At 43.2% G+C, this 27458-nt stretch overlaps 2 protein-coding genes across 6 annotated transcripts; one reads left to right on the top strand and one right to left on the bottom strand.

Moving 5' to 3' along the window:
* Positions 1-462: 462 nt before the first annotated feature.
* pnpla4 (patatin-like phospholipase domain containing 4) lies at positions 463-26888 on the bottom strand. Of its 4 annotated transcripts, none has more exons than XM_018744724.2 (7): positions 26700-26888; positions 24033-24220; positions 23237-23331; positions 22683-22818; positions 22068-22133; positions 19627-19779; positions 463-904 (listed from the first exon to the last, which is right to left on the bottom strand). In XM_018744724.2, the coding sequence occupies exons 2-7, from the start codon at positions 24210-24212 to the stop codon at positions 854-856; spliced, it is 681 nt and encodes a 226-aa protein (XP_018600240.2). In that variant the 5' UTR covers positions 24213-24220; positions 26700-26888; the 3' UTR covers positions 463-853. The 4 variants fall into 4 exon arrangements, with proteins under 4 accessions (XP_018600240.2, XP_018600218.2, XP_018600233.2 ...); XM_018744702.2 differs by lacking the exon at positions 463-904 and adding an exon at positions 1434-3488; XM_018744717.2 differs by lacking the exon at positions 463-904 and adding an exon at positions 16729-17824.
* On the top strand, positions 9247-16554 carry sts (steroid sulfatase (microsomal), isozyme S). 2 transcript variants are annotated; one of them, XM_018744690.2, is made up of 10 exons: positions 9247-9653; positions 10419-10571; positions 10687-10808; positions 11344-11466; positions 12270-12684; positions 13453-13589; positions 14239-14373; positions 14857-15016; positions 15515-15636; positions 15802-16554. In XM_018744690.2, the coding sequence occupies exons 2-10, from the start codon at positions 10423-10425 to the stop codon at positions 16155-16157; spliced, it is 1719 nt and encodes a 572-aa protein (XP_018600206.1). In that variant the 5' UTR covers positions 9247-9653; positions 10419-10422; the 3' UTR covers positions 16158-16554. The 2 variants fall into 2 exon arrangements, with proteins under 2 accessions (XP_018600206.1, XP_018600197.1); XM_018744681.2 differs by having other exon boundaries at positions 9247-9634.
* Positions 26889-27458: the final 570 nt, after the last annotated feature.

The following is a 27458-nucleotide window of genomic DNA, read 5'->3' on the forward strand; positions in this document are numbered from 1 at the left end:
ACTACCCTGTGACGGATGGACTGGCACACTGTCCAGGATGTACCCCCCCAACCTTGTGCCCAGTGATTCCCGGAAAGGCTCTGGATCACCATGATCAGGACAAGCGGTTAAAGAAAATGCAAGAAGATAAACAAAATATATGTGTTCACATTTATGTCCCCCATCCTCACCCCACCCCACCCCACCCCACCCCACCCCAGGCTGGGGACAGCTAGTATCGTAGTGGTTAAAGCCTCTGCCTTTGGGCCCAAAGGTTTCATGTTGAAATTACACCTCCAGCTGTAGTACCCTTGAGCAAGGTACTTACCCTAAAATGCTCCAGTGGAATATTACCCAGCTGTATAAAAGGGTAAATAACTGTAAGTCACATAGGAGACAAAAATCAGAAAAATGAATAAAGGCAAATATGTGTGTATATGTAGACACACACATATATATATATATCTACACACACTATGGGGCACATGTATATTATCACATATAGTGGTTAAAGTTGCTGCAGGGTCAAGTGCCAACTCCTGCTGTGGAACCCATGATCAATGTACTCACCCTGCAGTATAAAGGGTAAATCAGTGTAAGCAGCTTGACGCTGCTGCTTTGGACAAATCAGCGGAAGGAAATTTTTGAAAAAAAAGTTGCGCTTCTCTCCAGCTGCGTCGCTGTCCGGATCGGCCGCTGCTGCTAGATGTTGTCATCGTGACGCATCGTGACGCGCGGTGGGACATCGTGGGATGCTCGTTGGCCCCGAACGGCCGAACAAGAGCGACGTCGAGTACCGTCCGGGATCTCCGACTCGAAGCACCGATCGCGTGGCAGTTGGATGGGCGGCCCTGGCAGGACGGAGCGAGCGTTTTCACCGATCCCCCCCCGTGGTCACACTCTTTGCGACTCCTTGGTTTCCCTCCTGTTTTTAAAAGAACAGCCGTGTGATTTTTTTTCCCCCGTAATGATTTACATAGCAATCTAATCGCCGCAGACAGCAGCCTTGGTCCTCTATGAATTTTTCATGGCACGCTCTAATATGCCTCCACACTTTCATCAAGATTTGACGCTGGCTGGTTTTCACCCCCACACACACACACACACACCACCCCCCCCCGACCCCCCCCAACCATAGCCAGACAAGAAGAGGAAACGGCCGCTGAATTGCTTAGCAGTTTCAATATCAAATGAGGAGATGTTGAGTGCTGAAAGGGAGTACAGTATAGTATCTTGCATTGACACACTCAGCACTGCATGGACACACACACACATAGAGTATAGAAAAATTTGAACCCCTTCACGCTATGGACAGACAGATAGATAGATAGATAGATAGATAGATAGATAGATAGATAGATAGATAGATAGATAAAGACAGCGAAGAGAGACTTGAGAGAGTCTTCACAGTGTGTGTGAATATGTATGAAGCCTGTGTGGTGACAGGCGGGTGGGGGGGGGGGGTACAGTGAAAAGGATGCTCCCCGCGACAGTACTTTGTTCCTGATGTGGCCCAGCTCCAAGGCATCTGTCTTCAGGTGCCCAGAGCGATGCGGCGAGATGCTGTCAGTCACCCAGCCTCCCGGCCGTCGCTCAAACAGCCCTTTCGTTCCTTCTTCTGTTTAAAATCCAGGCTGAACTCTTAGGCGTAATAAGAGAAATTATAACCCCCCCCCGCCATTTTCACCAACCACTTGTCCTGTTCAGGTCACAACAGTCCAGAACCTGTAATATTTTTTTTTAATTAATTCATTCATCCAACCACACTTTCCTTCAAAGCAGTTTACAATGTAGGGTTTGTACACTGAAGCGCTTGTCATCATTTACCCATTTATACAGTAGGGTAATTTTCACCGTGTCACTTCCGGGTAAGTACCTCGTTTCTGTGTGCTACAGCGGGAGCAGGAATTCAATCTCAGTTTTCGAATCGCAAGGCATCAGCTCTAACCGCTACGCCCCCTGCCGCTCCTCGACCGGCACACGTGCTCTTCCAGCGCGTTCCATCACACTCCATCCGTTCCTCAGTCATATCTGCGCTCTAGCAGCCCGTATCCGACCGTTCGAATGGCACGGCGCTCCGCTCCCCTGGCCCGCCGCCCGCATTGCCGACCGTCTTAACCGCAACGCCACCTGCTGCCGGTGTAAATCTTTAAAAAAAGTAAGTGGTTTCTCATTCCTCGCCAGAGAGGCCAAGGGTTTTATCGCGCTCACAGATTACGCTAAGTGGTGCGCCCCGACACGCGGCGAGAGTCGGCAAATCCCTTTCCGTCAGCCGAGTTTAAAGAGCAGCGCTGCGGACTGAGCCGATTCCAGGGTCTCGGGAGAATTATGGGAGCTTGGCCACCTGCTCGCTTCGCCCCGTCCCTGATGCTGCCACCGCCGCCGTCGCCGCCGCAGGCCTTTCCATTAATGCCCGTGGACGCCATTCAAACCACGTCTCACCCTCGTGTCTCTCGGCGCACATAATTTTGGGTGTGTGTGTGTGCAGGCTGAAGAAAGGAAAACACCCGTTGCAGAATGATGAAGGCCAAAAACATCACACGACGGCCAGGAAAAGGATGCTGGGAAAAGAGAGATAGCGACGCTCTATGTTGTGTACAGCGATATTGCTCCAGAGGTCATGTGCGCACCACTAAAACTGGGCCTTTTCTTCACATATTTACATCAAGCTGACACTTTTCTCCAAAGCACTTACACTAATTTAGCTACTTAATCAGCAAAGACATTTTTTCTGCATAAATCTGAGGTTAGTACTTCGATTTAAGGTACAGCAGGAGGTGGGATTTGAACGCGCAGAATCCAGGTCCAGCAGGTGAGGCTGTAACCACCACGCCACCTGCTGGCCTCTTTAGGTACTGCACTACCTATTTTAGCGCAAACTGCCTTCCTGTTCCATGTTTTAGGCAATCCTGGACACTGATGGTACGTCTGTGGAATTTTAAGTGTGAAGCAGTGCAGTAATTCCTTATTTTGATGTCACAAACCAAATTCCCCTCGAGCTCATTAGCCTCCATCGGCTTCCTGAAAAGTGGGGCGATAATGATGTGTTTAAAAGCGCTTTTTAATTCCGAGACACATTTTATTTTCATCTTTCCCAGACGTAAACACAGTAGGCTGGGGGCGTCCTCCCAGCAGGACCCCCCGGGGGTCACTCCCATAAAGCCTCCTGACATTTCACTTACGTAAGTTTAAAAATAGACAGTTTGCCGTGCGCCGCTAAACACACGGAAGGATCCGGAAGGGCGGAACGGAACACACCGAGCACAGCGAACGCACGGCGGATCGGCCTTTTCAAAGCGCCCCGTCAAACTTACGTTGACAACGTTTACTTTTCCGGAAAACCGAAGGCCTCCGTCATGTTACAATGTAAAGTAGGCTCGTAAGAGCAATGATTTTCGCATTTGTCGCTGGCAACAGAGCTCCAGATTCACAGTGTGACACCGGCTCTTCTCCGCACAGGACCTGCCGCTTTGCGGTGTTTCTAGCAGTACTGATGGCGAGTGGCACATCTGCAACACGAACCGAAATGCACAAAATCACAAATGCTGCTGCTGCAATCTTAGGGAATATGCTTATTATTTCAGAAAAATAATGCAAATATGTAGTGATGTGTAAAAGTAAGCCCTCTGTCCTACTACACATATTACCACGATAAGGCCGGTTTTATAATTAGGTGACCCTAGGCAATAGCCCACAGCTGCCAAAGTTTGCCCCAATTTTTGCAATTAAATTAAGAAATGAAATTGTTTTGTTGGAAAAAAAAAATATTTAACAAACAGTTTTGTTGAAAAACGGAAAATCTGCCACCTAATGCATTATACCAACAGTGTATGAAGCATCGCAGCCCCCCGTCTTGAAAATGTTCCAGCTCTATAGGTGAGATTTTCCTAAACATATTAAACATGTAAACAATTTATGTGAAACATTTGCTGTCCATGTACACAGTAAATAGTACATATACTATATAATGTAGTACATACTGTATCGTTTTCCTTTATTAAAACTTCACTGTTGAAAATAGTTTTCAGTCTGTATAAATTTGTGTTCTACGCATCTCTGATGTTCACATACCTGATGTCATAAATAATAACGTTTAAAAATTGAATTTTATTCATAAATTTAACTTTTATTTTTATTTTCCCTTCTTAGTGATCTGGATGCATTTATATCTAAGATGAAAATATTTTCGTGATTTATGTTTATTCCATTTTGTTGGTTTATTCCATTAGAGATAGAAGTGTGAGGTGTGGTGACATGATGTTGAAAGAAAACTAACCCTTGTCCAGTCCTCTAGCTGCCCTAACAATAGATACTTGTACCCTCACGTGACAAATAACAGACAGCAGACTGCCACTTTACTGTCATTATGTATTTAATCTATAATACATGGTAACCCTACTGCCCACAGCTGAGTAAAGAAGGTCATTAGGACCAAGAGCTGTTCATCACATGCACACAACTGGCTGATCACCAGAAAGTGGGACCACCTGCGTATAAAAGCAGGAAATGACACTGTGATATAGAAGCAACTGAAGAGAGGAACGTGTACCGTGAAAAATCAACAAACAAACAAAAGTGGGATTTGAACCTGCAACCATTTGGTCCAAAGGCAGCAGCTCTAATTACAAACGTTTCACTATAATAATAATAATAATAATAATACACACACACACATTTTCGAACCCGCAACCCACTGCACCACTGCGCCCCCATAATAATAATAATGATAATAATAATAATGATAATAATATATAATAATAATTACTAGGAAGGTGATCAAGAATCATGGATATTCTGATAAAGTTTTATGCAGCTACTTGTGTGATGAACATTGGTACATATGGTGAAAGAAACAAACTCACTGTCTGCTAAATGAATAAATGTAAATTTAAATGTAAATAATAATAATAATAATAATAATAATAATAATAATAATAAGCGCGTGTTGTCCAGCAGATGGCGCTGTATATTCACATCTGTTGGTGATTCTGTTCTCGCATGAAAACAGCCATGAAAGCAGAGCTGCACAGGCCTCCTGTTCCGCATGAGACAAGTGCGGAAGAAACCCACGCCGGAGGTTTGCAGATGGCAAAAACAGTGAATCATAAATCTGTTTTCATCACTGCGCTCTTGGAGGACACCTCATCCGATCAGTTATTCGCCAGCATCACACGGAATGCGGGTTGCAACAGGAAGAACACGTTCGCCTTCCCTTAAGGCCGTGTGCAACGAGAGGAACGTTCCGGAGCATTTGCCCTGAGCGCTGTCGCTTCGCTCGCTCGCTCGCTCGCTCGCTCCTGTCCTATGGAGGAGCGTGACTTTCTTGTCAACTGCGAGAGGGACATCAGAATTCTAATGTGCGCTTTATTGGGCTGCTGGATCAATAGAGGGACAACAAGAGGCACTCGAGGGCGATCAGCCACGTTTTCCCCATTTCTGGGCTCTTCCACGTCTTCCCCGCTCGGCTCCTGCCGACTGACATCTCTCCCGGCACCTGCTGGGTGAATCCCGGTAATGTGCTGGGAGGTATCGTACGAATGCGTCTGTCAGGAACGCGTCCAGAATAAATGCGTTGCGTCTGGAAGGGTCCTGCGTCGTCTCAATGAACGTCCAGGTGTTTGTCCTGGAATCCACAGCAACGTCCAAGACAGGAAGAGCGGTGTAATTTTCAAGGCATCGACCCTGTGTTTCAAAGTTTAAGGATAATCTCTTCCCATGGGAAGGCTGGTGTATAACTAATGTTAGGCAGCAGGTGGCGTAGTGGGTAGCACCACTGCCTTGTGATCTAAGGACCTGGGTTTGAATCCCACCTCCTACTGCGGAGGCTTTGATCAAAGTACTTAGCCTTGAATGCTGCAGTGGAAAAAATAAATAGATAAATACAGCCATGTGGAGAAATGACTACAAGTACCTTCATACTGAAAATCTAATGCTGCAAGTTGCTTTGGATAAAAGTGTTGACTATTAATGTTCAGATAAATAGCATATTAAAATAATTCCATTAATCACTGCGTTGCACTTTGCCCGTGAGGAGTGTAGTGGAAGAATGGCTATGAAACAAGAGAAAGGGGGGGGGAATCAGTATATTATGGCAAACCTGAGCCCATTAACTCGACAAGAATCCCCCAGACTCTATCGGCTTTTGTTTAAAGGCAGCTGACAGATCAATGTGAAAAGTCCTCTTAATCCTATCACACCGATAGCATCAGCCGGTTAAACGCAACACCTGTCAGGGAATCTCTGTCCACAATATTAATCTGTCTCTATCTAGATATGGGACAAAGTTAAAAGCACAAACACATCTAGATCAGCTACCTTTGCTTGGGAGGGAGGTGTTCAGTTTGGCTGGAATGGACCAGGGGACCAACTTTACCGCTGCGAAAGAGTCTTTACATTTATATTTATATATTTATACATCTACAGTAATACACAGGGTAAGATGTTAAAACCCTTGTGCTAAAATTAAGGGGGCTGCATACAAACTACTAACCCAACCAACAGAGCCCACTTTTATACAAATCAAGAGCTGCATAAACAATAGCCGGTAGTGTAGGGATTAAAGCTACTGAGTTTGAACCTGCAGGTTGCAGGTTCAAGCCTCATCTCTAGCTGTAGTACCCTTGAGCAAGGTCCTTACCCTAAACAGCTCTGGTAAAAAACAAAAAAAATCACCCAGCTGCATGAATGGGTAAATAATTGCATGTAGATTAACATTGTAAGTTGCTTGGGAAAAAAGTGTCAGAGGGAAGTATTTCCTGCTTAATACCTAGTATGTTTATTTCTCAGATGCTTTTCTTCAAAGCGACTTCCAATGAACTCCGTGTAGCGTTACCAGCCGACACACCTCATTCACCGCGGTGACTTACGCTGCTAGATACGCTATTTACACTGGGTCGCTCATCCATGCATCAGTGGAACACACTTTCAGATGAACCCGAACAGCATGTCTTTGGACTGTGGGAGGAAACCAGAGCGCCCACAGGAAACTCACACACCTAGGGAGAACATGCAAATTCCACACAGACTGAATGAGGATCGAACCCATGTCCTCTCACACCACTCAGGCACCGTGACACAACAGTGCTACTCGTTGTTTCGCGATGCCACCCTAGGCCTTCGTACAACCCATTTATTCTATCTACTACCCAAACCTCTGCATATCAGCACAGGGTAGCCATGGGTACCTCCCACCTCACCGGGGGTGTCAAGTGGGCACCTTCCTTTGTCGGTGTTTTGTCGAATCGAGCCCACGACACCTCCAGAAGGCTCGACGGTGGGGTCTGGGGTCCCAGAGCCACTCCCCTCCATGCTCACATCACTGTCCCCGTGGCTCATGAGATCCAGCCACACTTCAACCAGCACACATTTCAATCGCCCATTGCCACCCGTTGACCACCCATCAATGGAGCAGCAGCATCCACCCAACTGACAATAGTCATAATCATCCTGACAACAACACGAGCGAACATCCACAACCTTAGGTCTGCTTCCCTCAAACATTCTGCTGCCTCCTAAGCCACAACCACTGGCTAGATCTTTCTGCTGCCTCAGACACGTCTTTTACTGCTGTCTTTAACGACCGACCCCCCAAACCGAATTCCAACAAGAGCGACGTGGTTGATTTAGTAACGAAGCCTCTTGCTCCTACCTCCACCGGTCTAATAAAGGACCGCCAGCCTCGCTCCCTCACTTCAGCAGCCAAGTCAGCACACTTCAGTTTCTTCCTCTCAGAGGCGTCCTCGAAAGGTACCGTCAGCTCAATGAAATACACTGCTGGCACACCCTTGGAGTACAGCAGAAAGTTTACAGCTGACACTTTTCTCGAAAGCAACTATTTATAATCATTCACCCATTTATACAGCTGGGTAACTTTACTGGAGCAATTTACGGTAAGTACTTTGATCAAGGGTACTACAGCTAGAGGTGGGATGTGAACCTACAACCATCTGGTGCAAAGGTAGCAGCTTTAACCGCTATGCAACCAGGTGGCCAATCTGGGGGGGTTATGTATAGAATTCTTGCTGATGGGCTCAGGTTTGCCATGATACCCTTCTTTTTTGTGAAAGAACATTTAATATTTAACATTTGTATAACATTTATTTTGGTTACATCCCGTAGGCAAATATCGGTATTTATTTTAAAGAAACTGATCAACTTCAAATCACTAAGCTTTAATAAACTTTCCCCATTGCAAATAATAAAAAAATACCTTTTGTAACTGACTTAATTATTATACAGTACAGGCACATTATTAAATACAGAAAGTCGAATGGTTGTGGAAGAGTCCTTCATTCAAACACTTTAAAATAGATTAAAAGACCTTTTTGCAGGATATTTCCAAAAAAAAAAAAAACGTTAGTGATGCAAACCTTGTCTTTGTTCACTTTGTACTTTGCTCATCTTTTTTCATAATGTTCGTTTGATGTTTTTCCACATGATTTTGGAAATCTTATAAGTGCTCTCATTTGAACTGGTTTCTGTGTCGTTCTTGTTTAAAAAAAAAAAGAAAAAAAAACAGAAAGCAGCAACATCACCGCGATGCAATATGTCCAAAATTTACAAGCTCTGAACATGTAAAACTATGATATTTATTATTAAAGGTAATAATTATTACTATTATTAGATTACATAACTATTACGTTACTTATTGTTACTCACTATGACCTTTATTGTTAAAAATAATAATAATAATAATAATAACAATTATTATTATTATTATTTTCTTCTTCTTCTTCTTCTTATTATTATTATTCTTATTATTATTATTATTTAATAGTGAGGAGAATAATAATAAAAAAAAAAAAAAAATAATAATAATAATAATAATAAATTCCACATCAGCTTGTACGCGGACAATGAGAATATGTTGAAAGTGTACAGTTGCAAAGCTCCAGCCTCCATACATTCCGCCGCTTACACACCCAAAACGGTATAATGTGATAGGAGAAAGTGTTTATTTTACGTCTTGTCCCGTGACAAATGGCTTTAATCAACGACGTCACCGAGCACATCCCGATACTCGAACAAAGCAGTGACCTTTAAGGAATTCCTCAATGAAACATTTAAGAGTTTCAGCTTACATTTACATTTCACATTTATTCACGCGTTCATTTAGCGGACACTTTTTTCCAAAGCGACGCACATCTGAGATCTCTTAGAAAATACAATGTGTTTATTATATTAGGAGAGAGACACAGTTGCAGATGCGTGATTCTTAACTTAAGTAGTCGCAAGTTTGTTTCTTTCCACCGTTTGAACCAATATTCATCACACGAGTAGCTGCAGAAAACGTTATCCGAATATCGACGAAAGCCAGATATAAGGGAATTTTAAACGACTCGAGCCATTAAAGCAGAGTTTTTCTTTTTATTTTAACTTTTAATAATTTACCTACACTATCCGCGTTGGCTTGTTTCTCTCAAGGCCTCTGTATGTACCGCGGTAAACTGAGGTGAAGCCATGGACTTGTCTTGAGCCGCGCTGTCAAAGTCGGAAGAAAACGGTTGTTTGCAGACCTTTGGTGTTCAGTCGGTGAAACAACATCGTCTTTGGACCTTTCGCAAGACCCGCGGGGCCACGTGACGCCCGCCAGGCTCGCTTCCTGTTGTTGCGCGGCGCTGTCCCAACGTTCACCTGCTGTCGCCACTCCAGCGCGGTAAGGCCCCGATTTCACGGTACGTGTGTCAGTAACTGATTAAGCGATCGATCGTTATTTACCCCCGGTGGCCGACACACCGGCGGGATCGGGCTCCGCTTCGCAAGTCTCCGAGAAAGTTACGTCTTCGCTGCAGTTATTAACAGGAGCACGTGTGTGGAATGTAAGGGAGTTTAACCCTTCGCCCGCCACTCTCCACCATACAGGTGTAGAGGAAGGTGATCCTATTACCAGTACATTCAACATTGCTACATTTATTCATTTAGCTGACACTTTTCTGAAAAGTGACCTATAGTATTAAGCCACTGACAATCATTTACACAGCTGGCTAATTCTACTAGAGCAACTTACAGTAAGTACCTTGCTCAAGGCTACTACAGCAGGAGGGGGGACTGAACCAACAACCACTGGATTAAGAGGCAGTACCACTCACCACGACACTACCAGATGTTCCATTGTTACCTTGAATCTTATTCCCTGATCAAGGGACTATGAGTTTTATTTGTAAAACTTTCACGGGTGTGTAAACTGGTAAATCACAGCGAAGTTGCTTATCAATATTGCAAAAGTGCATTCATTATATTGACTTAGACAAGTGTATCGAATTAAATAAAGGTCACAAAGAGTTCGCACATTTAATACACATACAATATGTTTGATAATAATTTTGGTATTTATTTTTTTTTTAATAATTGCACGCGCATGTATTCATTTAGCAGACACTTTTCTCCAAAGCATCTCAGAATATTCAGAATATGCTCCGCATCTCCTTGTCATCCTACAGAAAGATGAAATTTCTCTGGATCCTGTGCGCGAGTCATTTGTTCACAGCGGCTTGCCGGGTGTCCCGAGGCGGGAAACCTCCAAACTTTGTCTTCTTTGTGATCGATGACCTAGGGATCGGAGATCTGGGATGCTTTGGGAATACAACCATGAGGTTTGTTCTCGGTATTTTCTCCATAGGCTAAACTGAGCTGTTTCATGTCGTGCAGAGAGGAATAGCAGGAGAACTACCAGTTTGCGCACAACTCTCCGTTTCTGGTCTCCTGCAGGACACCCGCTATGGACAAACTGGCCGCGGAGGGTGTGAAACTCACCCAGCACATTGCGGCCGCACCCCTGTGCACCCCCAGCAGAGCGGCGTTTCTCACCGGTCGATACCCTATCAGGTCAGGTGCGTCATGGAAGAGAACAAGACGTACGACCTGCGCAACAAAGCAGCGTTTTGAGCCTTTCCCTTGGTTTCCAAATGGCCTTTTTTCATGTTCCGAAAGAGCCCAAAACAAATCTGTCCATTTGCATAAATAAACACACATTTCCTTATCAAGCAAAGCAAGAACACCACCAGTTGCGATCACTTCTGTTATTTGCTTTTATTGCCACACATCACTGAAACTCACATCAAGCAGAAAATAATTACCTTCTGTCCTCACTGCATGGACTTTATATTGATTATAACCAACCGTGATTTACCGCACAGTTGCAGTTCACATTCGTCTGAGAGTTTTGGGCAAAGTAACTTTCAATTATTCACCAGTTCATGCAGCTGGGTAATTTTTTACCATAGCAGTTCAGGGCGAGTACTTTGACCAAGGGTCCAAGAGCAGGAAGTGGGATTCAAACCCAGGTCCTCCAGCGCCACAGGAAGCAGCCGCGACCACTCTCCCACCTGCCGACCTTACATGCGCTCTCATTTCTTTTCTTCCCAGGCATGGCGGGCCGCACCATACTGGGTGTGTTCATCATCGCAGCTTCATCTGGGGGTCTCCCTACCGAGGAGGTCACCTTCGCTAAACTTGCCAAGCAGCACGGCTACTCCACGGCGCTGATAGGTCCGTAATCCTCTCCGCATGTCCTCGGAGGGCTCGCCGCAGACATTCGCTGCACCCTCCATGCCGTTTCCACTTCTTTCGTGCGCAACAAAGCATCACCTACATGTTACACCCCCCCGCTTGTTTGTCAGGGATGGCAGCATGAAACATTTATATTTATTCATCTGGCCTTTCTCCAAAGTGATGCGCAAAGGTTATTAACGAATATTGAGCTGACGCCTTTGTCCAGGGTGACTTACAGCGTTAGATACAGGACAGGAAGTGAGCTACGGTTATTCACCCACTGATAGAGCAGAGCAACGTAACACACACCGGCACACACACTATGATCAACTGAGTCATTAATTCAGCTGAAACATCTTTGGACTCTGGGAGGAAACTGACGAACCCAACAGACGAGCTCCACAGACGAGCTCCACTCAGACTGAGCGGAACCGTAACCCGTGTCCCAATGCACAGCCTAGTCGCTGCGGGGCGCCAGCGCTACCCGCCGAGCCACCGTGCGGCACATAGTGAAAACACGAGCTCAAGAATGAGAGATCCACGAACGTAAATGGAAATTAATGGGAAAATACAAAAGTTTCTTTACAAAAGTGTGACAAGGGTCCGAAATAAAAATCACCGCGGTTTAGTCATCCGCGTTAGGCCTGAAATTCTCTCTTCAGCTCTTCAAACGAGGGATATTTCCCGAACGATCGGTAACGGTATTTCGTCATGAAGGCACGCACGGTTGCAGGATCTCATCACTTGGTATTTTTCGGATTTTTCGCACCTCACTGCCGCACCGTTGCCTTCAACCGCAGGCAAGTGGCATCTGGGTTTGAACTGCGAGCGCAACGACGACCTGTGCCACCACCCGCACAGCCACGGCTTCGACCACTTCTACGGCATCCCCATCACCCACCTCCGCGACTGCCTGCCGGGCCACGGCACCATTTTCATCAACATCTTCGTTCACTTGCCCTACGGACACCTGTGGATCTGGGTGGCCACGGCGCTCGTCCTGCACGCCCTCGGCGTAATCGCCGTCTCGCGGAAGGCGGTCCTCGCAGCGGCGTTCCTCGCGGTCGTGCTCCTGGCTTGCTTGCTGCTCTTTGTGCTCACCTTCCCTGACCTCAACTGCTTCCTCATGAGAAACGGAGAGGTAGTCGAGCAGCCGTACACCTCTGAGAACCTCACTCAGAAGATGACCCGTGAAGCAGTGCAGTTCCTAGAAAGGTAAATTAAGTGTCCAAAACATTGTCCTGTAGAACCGGCATTTGGCTGCACAGTGACACCCACGTGAGTAAACTGCACGGTGTTGGGTAACTTCATTTATTTAAACTTCCCTAAATCATCTTACATTTATTCATTTAGCTTATTCTTTTTTCCGAAGCAACTTACAATGTTAAGACACCTACAATTATTTTACCCATTTATACAGCTGAGTAATTTTACCGGAGAATTTTAGGATAAGTACCATGCTCAAGGGTACTCCAGGCTACTATCTAAGTACTTAGGATACTAAGGGTACTATGTTATCTGCATGCAGGCTGCCTCCTGAATGTTTTATTTACATGCACTTATTTAGCAACTTCCAATGAACTCTATGTAGTGTTATCAGCCCACACACCTTATTCACCGTGGTGACTTACACTGCTAGATACACTACTTACACTGGGTCGCTCATCCATACATCAGTGGAACACACTCTCTCTGTCACTCGCACACTATGGGTGAACCTGAACAGCATGACTTTGGAGTGTGGGAGGAAACCAGAGCACCCATAGGAAACCCACACAGACCCGGTGAGAACATACAAACTCCATACAGACTGAGCGGGGATCGAACCCACGCCCTCTCGCACCCTGCAGGTGCCGTGAGACAGCAGTGCTATTCGCTGTGTCACCATGCTGCCCCATTTATGTTTTCTGTGGACGTGTTTGCTCTCATCACCCGTTCCACCCAAACGGTCGGTCTAACAAACAAACGTGTTTTACTTGTTAGGAATGCCGGGCGGCCCTTCCTGCTCTTCTTCTCCTTCATTCAGGTACACACTGCCCTGTTTGCGTCACCTGCGTTCAAGGGGAGGAGCAAACATGGTCTCTATGGGGATGCTGTGGAGGAAGTGGACTGGAGTGTAGGTTTGTGCAGTTGCGGCATCCTCCAAGGGCCATTGACGGCACGACACCAGTTTATCCCAATGGAAGGAGAAACGCACTACTGTCCACATGAAAGGAAAGCGCATCAGTAACTTTGTGGGAATGGAAACAAGTTTGATCATTTAATGTTTCGTATTTATTGTCAAAATGAATTTTGTGGAAAAACATTGCAATGAATTACTTCAGTGGAAGTGATTTACTCATTTATACAGATTAGTAATTTTTAGTGGATTAATTCAGGATAAACACCTTGATTGGGGGGGCACTACAGCACCCTGGGAAAGTTTGGTAGGAATTTTAGTCAAAATTCAATTTGCTTTTTTTCAATTATTTCATGAAAATCTCCGCAGAGTTAAATCTCACGTCTGGTTCATGTGAAATGCTTAATTTGTCCCCGAATCTCAACCGTTAAAAAAATCTTCATTTTGTTTCTTCATTTTCTGATGTTCACTTTGTTCTTAAGAGGCCAGATTTTCTATTTTGTCAACATAGTCAATATTTCACACGGTAGAATGGCTCAACGAAGTTATGCGGGGGTCAGTTGCTAAACATTTACAAAAGTAGCTGGCGATGTGGGTCATGGTACTGGGCAAGATACTGAGAACTCTGTCATTTGTTCTTATGTTCTAAGGAAAAATAATAGAGACGCTGGACCGGCTGAAGCTCAGTGACGACACCTTGGTGTACGTGACATCTGACAACGGGCCTCACCTGGAGGAGGTCTCTGATGGCGAGATGTATGGGGGCTTCAGCGGCATCTACAGAGGTATTCCAATGTACAAAGGTCAAAGCACAGTCTCAAGACCAGTGTAGGTTCTAGTCTCAGGGTGCAGTCAACTGTTTAAACTGGTATCTCAGAGAAAACGTCAACATTTACATTACTTCATTTAGTTGATGCTTTTCTCCGAAACGACTTACAACGTTAAGATCAAACCTGTGATCTTTGGGTCCAAAGACAGTAGCTCCAATCACTGAGCTACCAGCTGTCCCTAAATTACATATGTAAATGTAAAACTCAGCGAATGTACCAGCATGCCTTATCAGGTGGCATGAGTTAGTTGTATGACTTGTGTCGGAGCTGGGAGAACGAGTAAAAAAAAAACCATGAGATTTGTCCACTGGATTAACTGCAGAGACTAAAACGCAACGCTTCAAGTCGCTCTCTTGCTATTCAGCGATAGCTGCAAAAAATCGGTGGCGTCAGGTTGCGTTCACCCTCGGTGATCTCGCTTCATTCGTCTTGGTGCAGCGGGGAAGTCGACCAACTGGGAGGGAGGGATTCGGGTTCCAGCAATCGCGAGGTGGCCGGGGGTGATACCGGCCAACAAGCAGATCGATGAACCCACGAGCAACATGGACCTTTTCCCCACAGTGGTGAAGCTGGTTGGAGCGGCCACTCCTGAAGACAGGTAAGGTCATCTCAACATAGGGAGACACAAATTTCTGTCCAGAAGCGGATGTTCCAATAATTCAGTCCATTGGGTTATGTCATTTAAGGCTTTCTGCCAGATACTACACACTTCCCTCCTCTTCTTGGCACACATTACCAAACCTCTTTAACTCCTGATGTCAAACCCCTTCCCTTAATAAACTTAACTGGACTGGCAATTGAGATCCTGCCAAACTTTTCAGTTTTCCCAGAAAGCGAAACATAGAGCAACATGCACGTTCATGTTTTACATTTAATAATTTTGCTAACTTTTATCCAGAGCAATTTACAATGTTAAGCTACTTACAGTGATTTATCAATTTATACAGTTGGGAAATTTTAATGGGGCAATTTTATGGTAAGTACCTTGATCAAGGGTACTACAGTAGCAGGTGGGATACAAACCTGCAACCTTCGGATCCCAAGACCTCAGAGCTAAGCACGGCGCTAACGGCTGTCCTTTACCGTCTATCTTCAGGGAGATTGATGGACGTGACCTCATGCCTCTCCTGCTGGGTCAGGTGGAGCGCTCTGAGCACGAGTTCATGTTCCACTACTGCAATGCACATCTGAACGCCGTGCGGTGGCACCCCGCAAACAGTAGGCCAACTGTCATTGCTGCATAAACCCATAATCTCAGTCAGATTAGGTTCTGCATCGTTCTTTATACAACTTAGTTTTCACTGATGTCCTCTGCACGTAATTTGTAGTAAGAGGACTTTTTGCCTACAGTTATGTTTACGCCCTTTATACTGATTTTTTCAGGCACTTCGATATGGAAGATGTTCTTCTTCACCCCAAATTTTTACCCTGAGAACTCTACTGGCTGCTTCCACACACACATCTGCTTCTGCACCAAGGAGTATGTGACGTACCACGACCCCCCCCTGCTCTTTGACCTCTCCAAGGACCCATCTGAGAGCAACCCTCTCAACCCCGAGAACGAGCCGCTTTACAAGGATGTGTTGCGTTCGATCCGTGAGGCGGTAGCTCGTCACTCCCTGACTTTGACGAATGTCCCCAACCAGCTGTCTCTGGTCAACGTGGTTTGGAACCCATGGCTCCAGCCTTGCTGCTCCTCTCCGTTTCAGCTTTGCCGGTGTGAGAAGGACCAAATGTAGAACCAGCTCTTTGAAACCAGGGTTCTGGCTCCAGATAAAACCTCATCTTAAGGGGCTTCCTTAGAATATGGTCGACTGTCTTGTGAATGTTACACACGCCACATATATTCCATACTTCCTGAAAAGACGGAACGTGAAACACCCAGTGATTATGTGCTTTCGGATTAATCGTCTTTAACTGTGATTGAATCAGAATTGTGCGCGCTCTCTCAAAATGTGTGCTATTTGATCGATGGGTAACAAACCAAAGTGAGGTGAACGTCAGCTTACCTCCACAAGTCAGGTATCCTGGCATGGATACAACTATAGAACCCAAAAAAGGTCTTTCACGTTGTACATTTATTTATTTAGCAGATGCTTTTCTCCAGAGCAACTTCCAATGTACTCTGTAGTGTTATCAGCCCACACACCTTATTCACCAAGGTGGCTACACTGCAAGATACACTACTTACAATGGGTCACTCATCCATACATCAGTGGAACACACGCTCTCTGTCACTCACACATTATGGGTGAACCTGAGCAGCATGTCTTTGGACTGTGGGAGGAAACCAGAGCACCCATAGGAAACCGACACAATCACAGGGAGAACATGCAAACGCCACACAGACTGAGCAGGGATTGAACCCACATCCTCAACAACAGCGCTACTGACTGTGCCACCCCATTTGTAGCTTTAGTCTAAGATGACCCTATGAAAACTGAGCAGTTTTTATGTTTACATGAGACCTCTTAACAGGGCAAAGAAGGACAGATTGTGTCTCACTAATGTGTGGGACAGCAGGGAGGCCTTATTTGCATTTTAATTGTACGAAGCAATTGCCATTCCGGGTCTCAGAGGTCCATTGATAAGTACATTAACGAGTTGGGCGCGATCCTGGGAAATGCGCTGAGAAAGCTACAAATGTCTTGATAAATCTGACTCGGCATGTCCAAAGACTCGCTACTATGGTAATTGTTTTGTCTGAAGCAGTGTCTTCCTTGGCTCATTGGAGTTATTTGATTACTGGAGAGTTTCATGGCCACACAGACCCTTTGGCAAGCTGCTTAAATTAGCCATTAACATGTTGGCATTGGAGCTATTTTTGTCCAGGCAGAACCCCAAAAAGACCTTCTTATTCCAAAGTTTAGCACTGATGCCAGAGAATGTTTAGTGTCAAGATGCCATTCTGAGAGAAACCTTCTTTAGAACAAGTTGATGTTTTTTTTTTGTTCCTAATGTAACCAACTGCTATTTCGTCAGATCTTATTCTTAACTGTCACACGATGCAAAACAATCATTTGTTAATTGTAAAATTGTGGTTTATGAATAACACTGGAAAACTTGCCCCCCCAACGCATGCAATATTTCAAGATGTGCTCCTGTCATTTCCCAAACCCATCACACAAACTGCTTGAACACTGCGTCCTAAAACTGTCAGTTTAATTACAAATTAAACACGGGAGAGCAGTTTAACATTGTCTGTTTTGTGGAATCGTAATCATTGTGGTTCATCGGTGTTAGAGTTGGCTCTGAGTCGGGCGCGATAACAGCAAGCTGTTTATCTTCAACGAACCCCCTCGGCTGCTGCTCGCTCCCTTGCCCCTACCCGGCCTGCAAGCGCCAGGACGAGATGGAATTGCACCCGGCACTGCCAACCGACCTCCATGTGTCCACCACCGATATCCTATATACAGCACAATGTAAATCTGCATTCACTGGCTGTGGATTGTTTATGGAGGATATTCATTAGATTGCTTAGTCCTTTCCAGTTAAACTATACAATGCTGCAAAATACTGCAGGAACCAAGACCTGCCATTAAAGATTAACAATAGAGCTACATAATAAGAACTGAATACAGTCACCCTAATAGTATTACATACTGTACATTTACAACCTTAGATTAGTATCACTTTGATGCCAATGAAAGCTTATTACAATAATACGTCAAATAGTAGTAGAAGTAATGGATTACTCGTAGCAAGAAGCAGAGACTACTGGCGTCTTTAAAAAGAACCACATATACCTAAAATGCACACCTAAAAGAACAGTAGTGTAGAAGGTATTCTAGGAAAATTCATTTTAAAACCAACAGAACAAATCTGCTAATGAGAAAAGTGTAAATTATATGGTGATATCTAAATGTTTCAAACTGTGTACAATATTAAAATTGTACATTATCACTTTGACTGGGTGTCTGGAATCATCAAAATTTGATTTAGAGAGAATAGGCCCAGTTATAACTAGTTTAAAAGGATACAGTCCAAATCAGTGATTCTAACAACCTCATCAGCCTGAAGAAAAAAAGGAGTTGAACAATCTATTGGCAAATTAATATTTATTTATATTAAGCTTCAGTGTGAATCCAGAGACCCAACTTAAGCCTTGAACACGGCAGGCGGAACTGCTGGCTATATAGTACCAGCTGACAAGTTCCTGTCTTTTAAGATACCGCCGCTTCTCAAGTATCTGTAAAGCAAAATCCTCTTAACATCTGAGGCCTGCCCTGCAGACACGTTTCCTTCATATGCAAGTTTTGACTTCTTATGAGAATGACCACAACGCAGAGAAGATTTTGTGGTACTAGAGTGCCGGCAACTGCCATGGAAACGATCCAAGAGAGCAGCAGAAAGTTCAAACGTAAATTTCTACTACAACACTTCAAAGGGTAATTCAATTTTAGCCCTCGACAACCTCTGACTATATAACACTGACATGTATTCCTGCAAAGCTCTCCCAATTTCCTTTCCCTTTGACAAATGCTTAAAGAAACTGTAAACTTCAGTTTATAGAACACTTGCCCTTCCCTTGCTAGTGTGTATGGCAGATCAACAATGCACAGAATTCTTTTTCCAGATTATCAATGATCATATGTTCAATTCAGGGTCGGTGTGGTCTGAGCCTGTCCCAGAAACAAAGGGTGCAGAAAAGGGTAGACCCAGAATGGGATGCCAGACACACAAATACAAAAAAAGGTGTATTTTTTCACATTCTTTCAGACTTAGCTTGCAGTTCAGTGATTTCTGAAGTGGGGGGGGGGGGGGGGGGGACAAGGATGTATGCATTTAATATCAAAAGCATTCTCAGATTTCACTGCCATTCACTTGCAGTATTCTATGCTTTCACCTCCTTTCACATTCATGCTATTGTTTCATGATTTAACTTTGACTGCTTATAATCAATTCAAGGAATTAAAGCTATTCAAACCAATTTTCTTTTTTCAAAAATCGCAGTGCGTCTTCATAACCACCTTGATTCATTGATTTCATTTTGTTATGCACTGGTGGATATAAAGCTTGTTTGACCCTTATGATGTTAGCAGTAGAAATCTGTTGGAAAAGCAAAACCAACACATAATCCTTAACATGCAAACATGTCACGTAGAATAACACTTCTCTAACTTGTGTGACTATTCTGAAATAACAAGATTCATCAGCTTTTGAGATCTACAAACCTTAAGAAAATATGTTATCAGGCTGAAGACTCACCATGATGGGCATGTCGGCCAGTGTAAGTTTGATGCTGATGAGGTCTTCATGTTTGGGACAGATGTCATGTGAGCCACAGAAAGGGGAAACGGTGATTGTACGGCCTACTGGTAGAACAGGAAGCCAGTTGGTGAGTCCACCATCTACCCAGGTCTTAGGGTTAAGGTTTGGGAAGATGAACAAAAGGCAATAAATCAGAAGAAACATTACAATCGAATCAAACATTTTTTATTAATATAAATCAGTCAAGTGCCAAATGCTGCTCTTCGTTAAAATACTGCAAATGAGAGTCTGGATGGGTCTGTACGTGATGCTGGGATGAAAGAAACCCCACATAAACCTTCTACGACTTTATATTCTATCTTCTGCATCCATCCTTTCTTCCTTTCCTTTTTACATGTACATATAATTTGCTTGTACTTTGAATGTGCTGGAAGTTATGAGGGGGATTGTCTACCACAGGGATGGGACCTTATGAAAAAGGTATGCAAGAGGGCTGAGTTCTGTTGCAGAACGAGTGGAAACTGCTGAAGGTTTAGATGGTGTGCTAGCAAGTGCTAATCTTGCAAAGGCCGTCGTGGGCCTGTGAGAAAAAAATTATATGAATAATGAGATGTGGCTGCAGCTGGTGAGACTTGTATGATTCATAGTGGAAGGGTAACATTTGGAAATGCAGTAATCCTCTTGAACCCAAGTCTTCAGGTCGTGACGTTGCCTGGCTCATAAGAACTGTGACTCAAAACGACAGCTAACATCAGAATCCAAAGGTCACAACTGCCTGAAATATATTCTTCATTTTCTAATCAAAATGTATGCAAAAAAGTGGACAGTTTTTAATTGTTCTAATAAAAGACTGTCAGAGATATCTGTGATATTTCTAAAATGACTTGTAACAATAATAACAATGGCAGCCTAAAGGCTGCACACAAAGCCAGCAAAATGGAAAAGAATTAAAACTATAGAAATATAACTCTCAATGTTCTAAAACACATTCAAGGACTGTTAACACCCTGCAATAAAGCATAGATTACAAATTATGAAAGGATGAGACTTCAAGCAATTATATTTCTAAAATTCAAATAAAAATGATTAATTTCAACAGGTAAAATTTAAAATTTGATATGGTTTAAAACGATAACTTTAATTTCACCCCCCTGACACAAGTTCTAATTTTTAACCACTGACATGACAAACCGGTTCAATTAGTGCTACGCCAATGGCTGGACAGGTCCCCACAGCAGCAAGGGTTCAAACACTGAGGACAACCACTTTGCTGTGTATGGAAGAGGTCTCACGGTAATCTCAATAGCAACTGAAATACATCCAGGGGTGCAAACTCCCTGCCTGTGGTGGATAACCATCGAATGACTGACCCTGCTGTCCATGATCACGTTCATCTGACCCTGTCCAAGTCATGACCCTCAGTCACCTTCCATACCAACTCATGTATTGAACAGTATTCTAAAAAACTGACTGCAGATTATTTAAAGCTCCTGCAACACACTGATGTCCAGTGTGGGGTGTAGCCTTCCTAGACAGGCACTCTAAAATTCTGGGATAAGCTCCAGAGCAGCATGACCCTGCCTTAGGAAAAACAGTTATCGACAGTGAGTGGGTTATTTCAAGCTTTTAGAAAACATGTACGTATACGCACACAGAAACCACTTGTCCTGAGGCGAGCAGGAGCCTAGCCTAGCAACACAGGGCACAGGGCTGGAGGGGGAGGGGACACACTCAGGATGGGATGCCAGTCTGTCACAAGGCACCTCAAGCAGGACTCGAACCCCAGACCCACCAAAGAACAGGCACAGGCCAAACCCGCTGCACCACCACACCCCCCTTAGAAAACATGTACGTTTTTGTTATTTAATGTTTTTCATATTTGGGCAGTACAATAAACTAAATGGTATATTCAATAGAAGGGGCACATCCTGGGTGTGTCCCCTCCCCCTCCAGCCCTGCGTTGCCAGGTTAGGCTCCAGCTCACCGCGACCCTGCTTGGGACAAGTGGCTTCAGACAATATGTGTGTGTGTGCGTGTGTATATTCAGTAGAGGGGGCACGGTGGTGCAGTGGGTTTGGCCGGGGCCTGCTCTGTGGTGGAGCTGGGGGTTTGAGTCCTGCTTGGGGTGCCTCGTGGTTGACTGGCATCCTGTCTCCGAGGTATGTCCCCTCCCCCTTCAGCCTTGTGCCCTGTGTTGCCGGGTTAGGCTCTGGATCGTCGCGACCCCGCTCGGGACAACTGGTTGTAGACATTGTGTGCGTGTGTATATTCAGCAGAATGTTAGAAGTGAACAGAATGTTTGCATAGAAAAAAGGCTCACAAACTCATTTCTGACCACAAACATGATAACTTGCTTACTTGCTATGTTACCGACAGGTCCTCTATGCCAATGAATATTGATTTTCACTTCACAGACTAGATTCAATGAGATACATTACCTGTCCTTTGTACTCTACTCCCTTGATTCCAGCATACACTGGCACAAAACTGCTGGCAAGAAGGACCTAGAAAACAGAAAAAAAGAACCTCTTCTGATGAATACCCACAGTGTGATCACAAAACACATGATCTGAGATCAACACATTATATTTGTGCCCAAGACAAACCATTGGGCAAACACTTTCAAAATATCCTCTCTACCACCTTTTAGCAATCCAAGATGCTAAAATGACTGCTGAGAAACAAGTTCTATATTTTCATTTAGCTCAGTTAAGTACATGTTTGAAAGTGAGTCATAAAGAATGTGTTCTAAATGTAGAGATTCTTTTCTAAGTGTATTTAGGAAGTGTGCAAGCATGCACTGCAGTCAGTTTAATCTGAATTTGATATGCAGCTACTTCTGCAGTGAAGTGGAAAATCAAATTTAATTTAAATGAGACTAAGGTATCTCCTGTGCAGTTCCACTGAACTGCCTCCAACATGCAGAAGTGACTGACTTCACTGAATAAAAGTAATTATTCATGGAAAGGTAATTTGGGCTCTTGTGTATTTTACAATTGCCGGCTTGTGCTTTGAATGCAAAGTCCACCGGTTTCAGTGTGTGAATTGGACACCTTGATGAGGTCCTCCCTCGAGGCAAAGTGAGACACCATGCAATTCTTTCTTGTTCTGGCATGTGTTATTGAAACGTGCAGGCGATCCCCAGCAATCTCGTGGGCATTCGGAGGAAGTATGTCTTCTAGTCCTTCCCTGAAGACAAAGAAAAGCTTGTAACATCCTAGGGACAAGTGCTTTGTCTGTTCAACATCACGCAGTCATTTCATTTTGCAGGTGTCCTTTGCGTACAGTGTTACTCCTTAAGCACTTTATAACAGCTGTTGTTTTATTGCCCCATTGAAAGATTAGGGACAAGATTACTAGGATTTCACCAGACAGGAATATGACAAAAACATTTTTGGGAAAAAAGCAATAGATTGAATAAAATTGTTGCTTATGGTTCAGTGGTAATGTACACATAAATTTAGATTCACACAAAGCAGTATCAGTATGCAGCATTTCAGAGAAAAAGTATAGAAGAAAATAAAAGAAAACAATATCATCAAATTTCAATAAGGAAGACACAGCATAAAAAGTTAATTCTTAGTTCTGTGAAGAAAACCGTGACTACCTTAGTTTAAGCATAAAATCATATCCTGGTGTCATCGCTCCAAACTTCTGCTTCCTGACATCACTGGCAAATCTGTAAGCAAAGTCTTTCACATGCTAAAAATCAAAAAGAAAAAAAAAAAACCAGTAATGATCAAGAAAATCCCAGAGACCTTATGCTGTTTCACAAATAGCCCTGTTGAACTGGTCTAACAAGTTAGCAAAAGAAATATAGCTGTTTAGATGCATGAATTATATGTGCACCAAATATAACATATCTAAATGCTAATGTGGTCAATAAGCCATAGTGGGCATCCTAATTTGGACTAAGAATCCAGAAAAGAACTGCACATTAATTTATTCTGAAGGTACAGCATTTAACACCTGGAGGGCCAATACTGCTCATTAGACCTGCTTTTTTAAATTTATTATTACTGAAAAGAATTCACATTCAGCAGCTTACAATGTCATGATTTTATACAGCAACGAAAATCCAGAAAAAAGTCATTTTCAGATGTACAACAGCAGTCCTGCATTTTGAACTTGCAGCTCTTATTTTTCATAAACCACTGTAGAACTGTAGCTAAAGCACAGTCGTTTGTATTTATGATAATAATGTTCAGCAGCTACCATACAAAATATGATTCAAGCATGTGAATCACTTGGGAAGCCTCAGAAGTTGTTGGAGGTTGGACTCTACTGGTCATGGTTGCATGAACCTTACATTCAGTTAGGCTGCGTCACATCAGAACACCATTAAGATCTTAAAGTGTTGATTTCCATATCTTTAACTGTATTTCCACACTAGACTGAATTACCTCCAGTTTTTCGGGGGCAGTGACCAACACTGTGGCCACCAGAGAACCAGCAGAAGCCCCAGCGAAGGTCTTCACTGAGCCCAGTAGTTTGGCCCCGTGACGCAGCAGAGCCTCTGCCACTCCAAGCTGATAAATCCCAAGGAATCCACAGGCTGAAAATGACAGGTTCAGCACTGCCATCTTGTCTCCTACAAAGAGATTACAAACTACAGCATGAGAGAAGGTCTCACTGATGGAGAGGAAAAAAAAAATTGGCCACATTAAGACACACATACAGTGCTTTGCAAAATTATTCAAGCCTTTGAAGGTTTTCAAATGTTGCTGGATAACAAATGATAATTACGCACTTGTCCAAACACAATTTTTACTGCACACATATGTTCATGGAATTTTATTTTTTAATACAAATTATACTGAAACACAAATATTATTTTTGTTGTTGTTATTTAACAGTTCACAGATATAGGGGGGAAAACTACAGAACTGATTCTAACTCTACCATACTGTAGTGACCATTACAGTATTTGTTGAGCAAAAAACTCAATCTGTTTAGACATCCCTGGTAAAGTATTGAGGATAAAGGGAAGGTATGAAAATAAAAGTAGTATTCTGCTGAAGTTACAAATAAAGCAGCAAATGCATAATATAGGAAATAAGATATAAAAAAAAAATGGTGTTTATTTGTCCTAAAGAGCACAGTTGGCACAGTAACAAGTGGAAACTGCATCTGATGATTTGGACACTGCACAGAGAAAGCTGTCTCTCAATATTAAGCATCCGAAGAAGGGGACCTGTTTTGGACGATCCTGAGAGGCCAAAACCAGGGCAAAAAGCTGTTACTCATGGAGAATCATCTCAAAGCCCATTTGCAGTTTGACAAGTGTGATCCAACTAAAATGTGAAAATGGGTTTTTTGATCAAATGACACCAGCACAGATGTTTCTGGTCAAGTGCTATATTTGACATAACCGACCATCCCATGCCTAGATAACACTATCCCAACAGTGCAGTATGGTGCAGGCAGCATCATGGTATGGGGCTGCTTCTCATATACAAGTACTGGGAATCTTAGAAGGAGCGAAGTTCATGAGAACAATACAAGGGAACTTATTTTAATTTACTATAAAACTGAAGCCTGTGAGGAAATTGAGCTTTCAAAGGACAACTTTCCCAAGCACAGGACCAAAACAAAACTGCAATAGCTCCAGAATAAAAATGTGAATGTTTGACTGGCCAAGTCTCAAGCCCACTGAGATCTGTGGTATGATTTAAAAACTGCAACCCAAGAAACCTGAAAAAGCTTAAATCTGCCTAGAAGGATGCATGAACATCAGCCTTAAAATGTGTTCAAGGTTGGTAGACACCTCCAAAAAAAAAAAAGACAAGCTGTTAGTGTTTCACAAGACTGATGCACCAAATATGTAGCATCTTAACAAATATTCCATTGCCATATATTAGTTTCTGACTTTCTTAAAAACAGTGAGACTGAGTGCACAGAAAAAATGCCATGCGTTTTCCAGAAATATATGAAAACATTTAGAGGACTTCAATACATTCTAGGAAGAAACAATTACTAGGATCACCTAACTTGACATAACGTTGGTAATGTAATGCAGCTGGTAAATTCTAAGACTGGCAACCATGTGACGCCATCTTGCTACATCTCCCACCCAATGCCATGTCACCAGCTCACTGAAAATCCTGCTGCTCAGGAGGAGTGTAAAAGTCCTTGATATAGATACACACACTTCTTCTGCTTCATTGGCTCCCTATTATATTTGTTCATTTACCTGATGCTTTTCTCCAGAGTAACTTACAGTGTTAATCTACCTACAACCATTTACTAATTTATACACAGCTGTGTAATATTTCACTGGGGCAAGAGTAAGTTCCTTGATCAAGCATAGTACCACTTAAGTGGGAATTGAACCTGCAACCTTTGGGTCCAAAAGGCAGCAGTTCTAACCACTAAACTACTAACTGTCTCCTGCCTGACCATCCCATTAGAGTCAAGATCCAATCCAGCTTCCAATCTTTTGAAGCCTCTTCTCTCTCACCTTTTCAGAATCATCTAAACATCTTACTCATCTTTACTACAGTATCTCACTGTGTTCTTAAACTCTGCTCGTTTGCAACAGTTTGCCTTGCCTTTAGCCTGTGTAGTTGTATTTTGCAAAGTGATTCAGCCCAGTGCAGCACTGCGCATGCGTTCCAATCCAATGTACTATTTCATGCGACCTTCTAGCACCTTTGCTTTTGTGTGAAAATTGTTAGACATGACTATTCTCAGCAAAATAACAGTAATAACTTACTCAAACAGTACAGCGGTGAATGTCGTGACACAGTTAAAGAACATTTTAACTAAGACTAAATTAAATACGTGAACAAAACAATGTCTTTAATTTAAAATAAGCCATTTGTTTTCAGTAACACCGCCGGCGACTCGGCAGCTGCAGTGTTGGTTATGCGGAATGTTCTCGATTTGCGCCACTGCTTAATTTACTTAAGTTAAACGCATTTAGACGACAGTGAGTGCAAACGTTTCCTCGAAATTTATAAGACGGACACATCATGTTGTTAATCATTGTTAAACTAGTCCAATCTAACTACTACTAGCGACAATGATTGAATTATTTAGGTGACGCCGGTGAACTGAAGGCAACTTACGTGAGGCACAACATGTGACCGAACCGTGTTTGGTCTTAATACAATCAAAGGATATCGGTATGTAGTTATGTTAAACTAATCATCGACATAAAGTTGTAAAATAAAAACAATCCCCTGACAAAAGTTTACTACGGGCATGTTTAAAACTCGTATCCAGAAATGCCGACGTCGGCGTTCGCGCAGCGAAGCACCGCCCCCACTTTACGCCATGACGTCACACGCAAGCCCTGACCAATAAAGCGTCAATGTAGCAAAACTGTAGCTATTGATCTGAAAATCACTGTTCAAACGATTTAAGATGATTATAGTATATCTGTCATTAACGTTTGATCATTAAAATCTGATGGCATTTCAAACCTAACCAAAATAAGAAGTGGAACCAGACTACCCAGATGTCACATTGCTGATTGCTACAAGGCTTATTAATTATTTTCATAGTTTCATAGTGATTTTAATATAATTATAAACCATATACTTGAGGCACAGTCGCTGTACTAATTGATACATAGAAGGCATTAACCCTAAGTTTAAGCATGGAGAGTAAATACATATTTAATTAAATTTATTTGTGTATTAGAATTTTTCCATTATATAATTGTCCTGTTAAATCAAGCTTAGGTCTGGGGAGCTCAAATTAAATGTTAAACAAATAAAGCCTACGACAGCTTTCAATCAAATTTCAATTTAACAGCTGACAGCAGGTAATTTGGATTAATTTAAATCTGAACGGAATTTGACTCTGCAAAGAATGTCTGCTCA

This window comes from Scleropages formosus, chromosome 12 (genome assembly GCF_900964775.1).
Source record: "Scleropages formosus chromosome 12, fSclFor1.1, whole genome shotgun sequence".
Lineage (NCBI taxonomy): Eukaryota > Metazoa > Chordata > Actinopteri > Osteoglossiformes > Osteoglossidae > Scleropages > Scleropages formosus.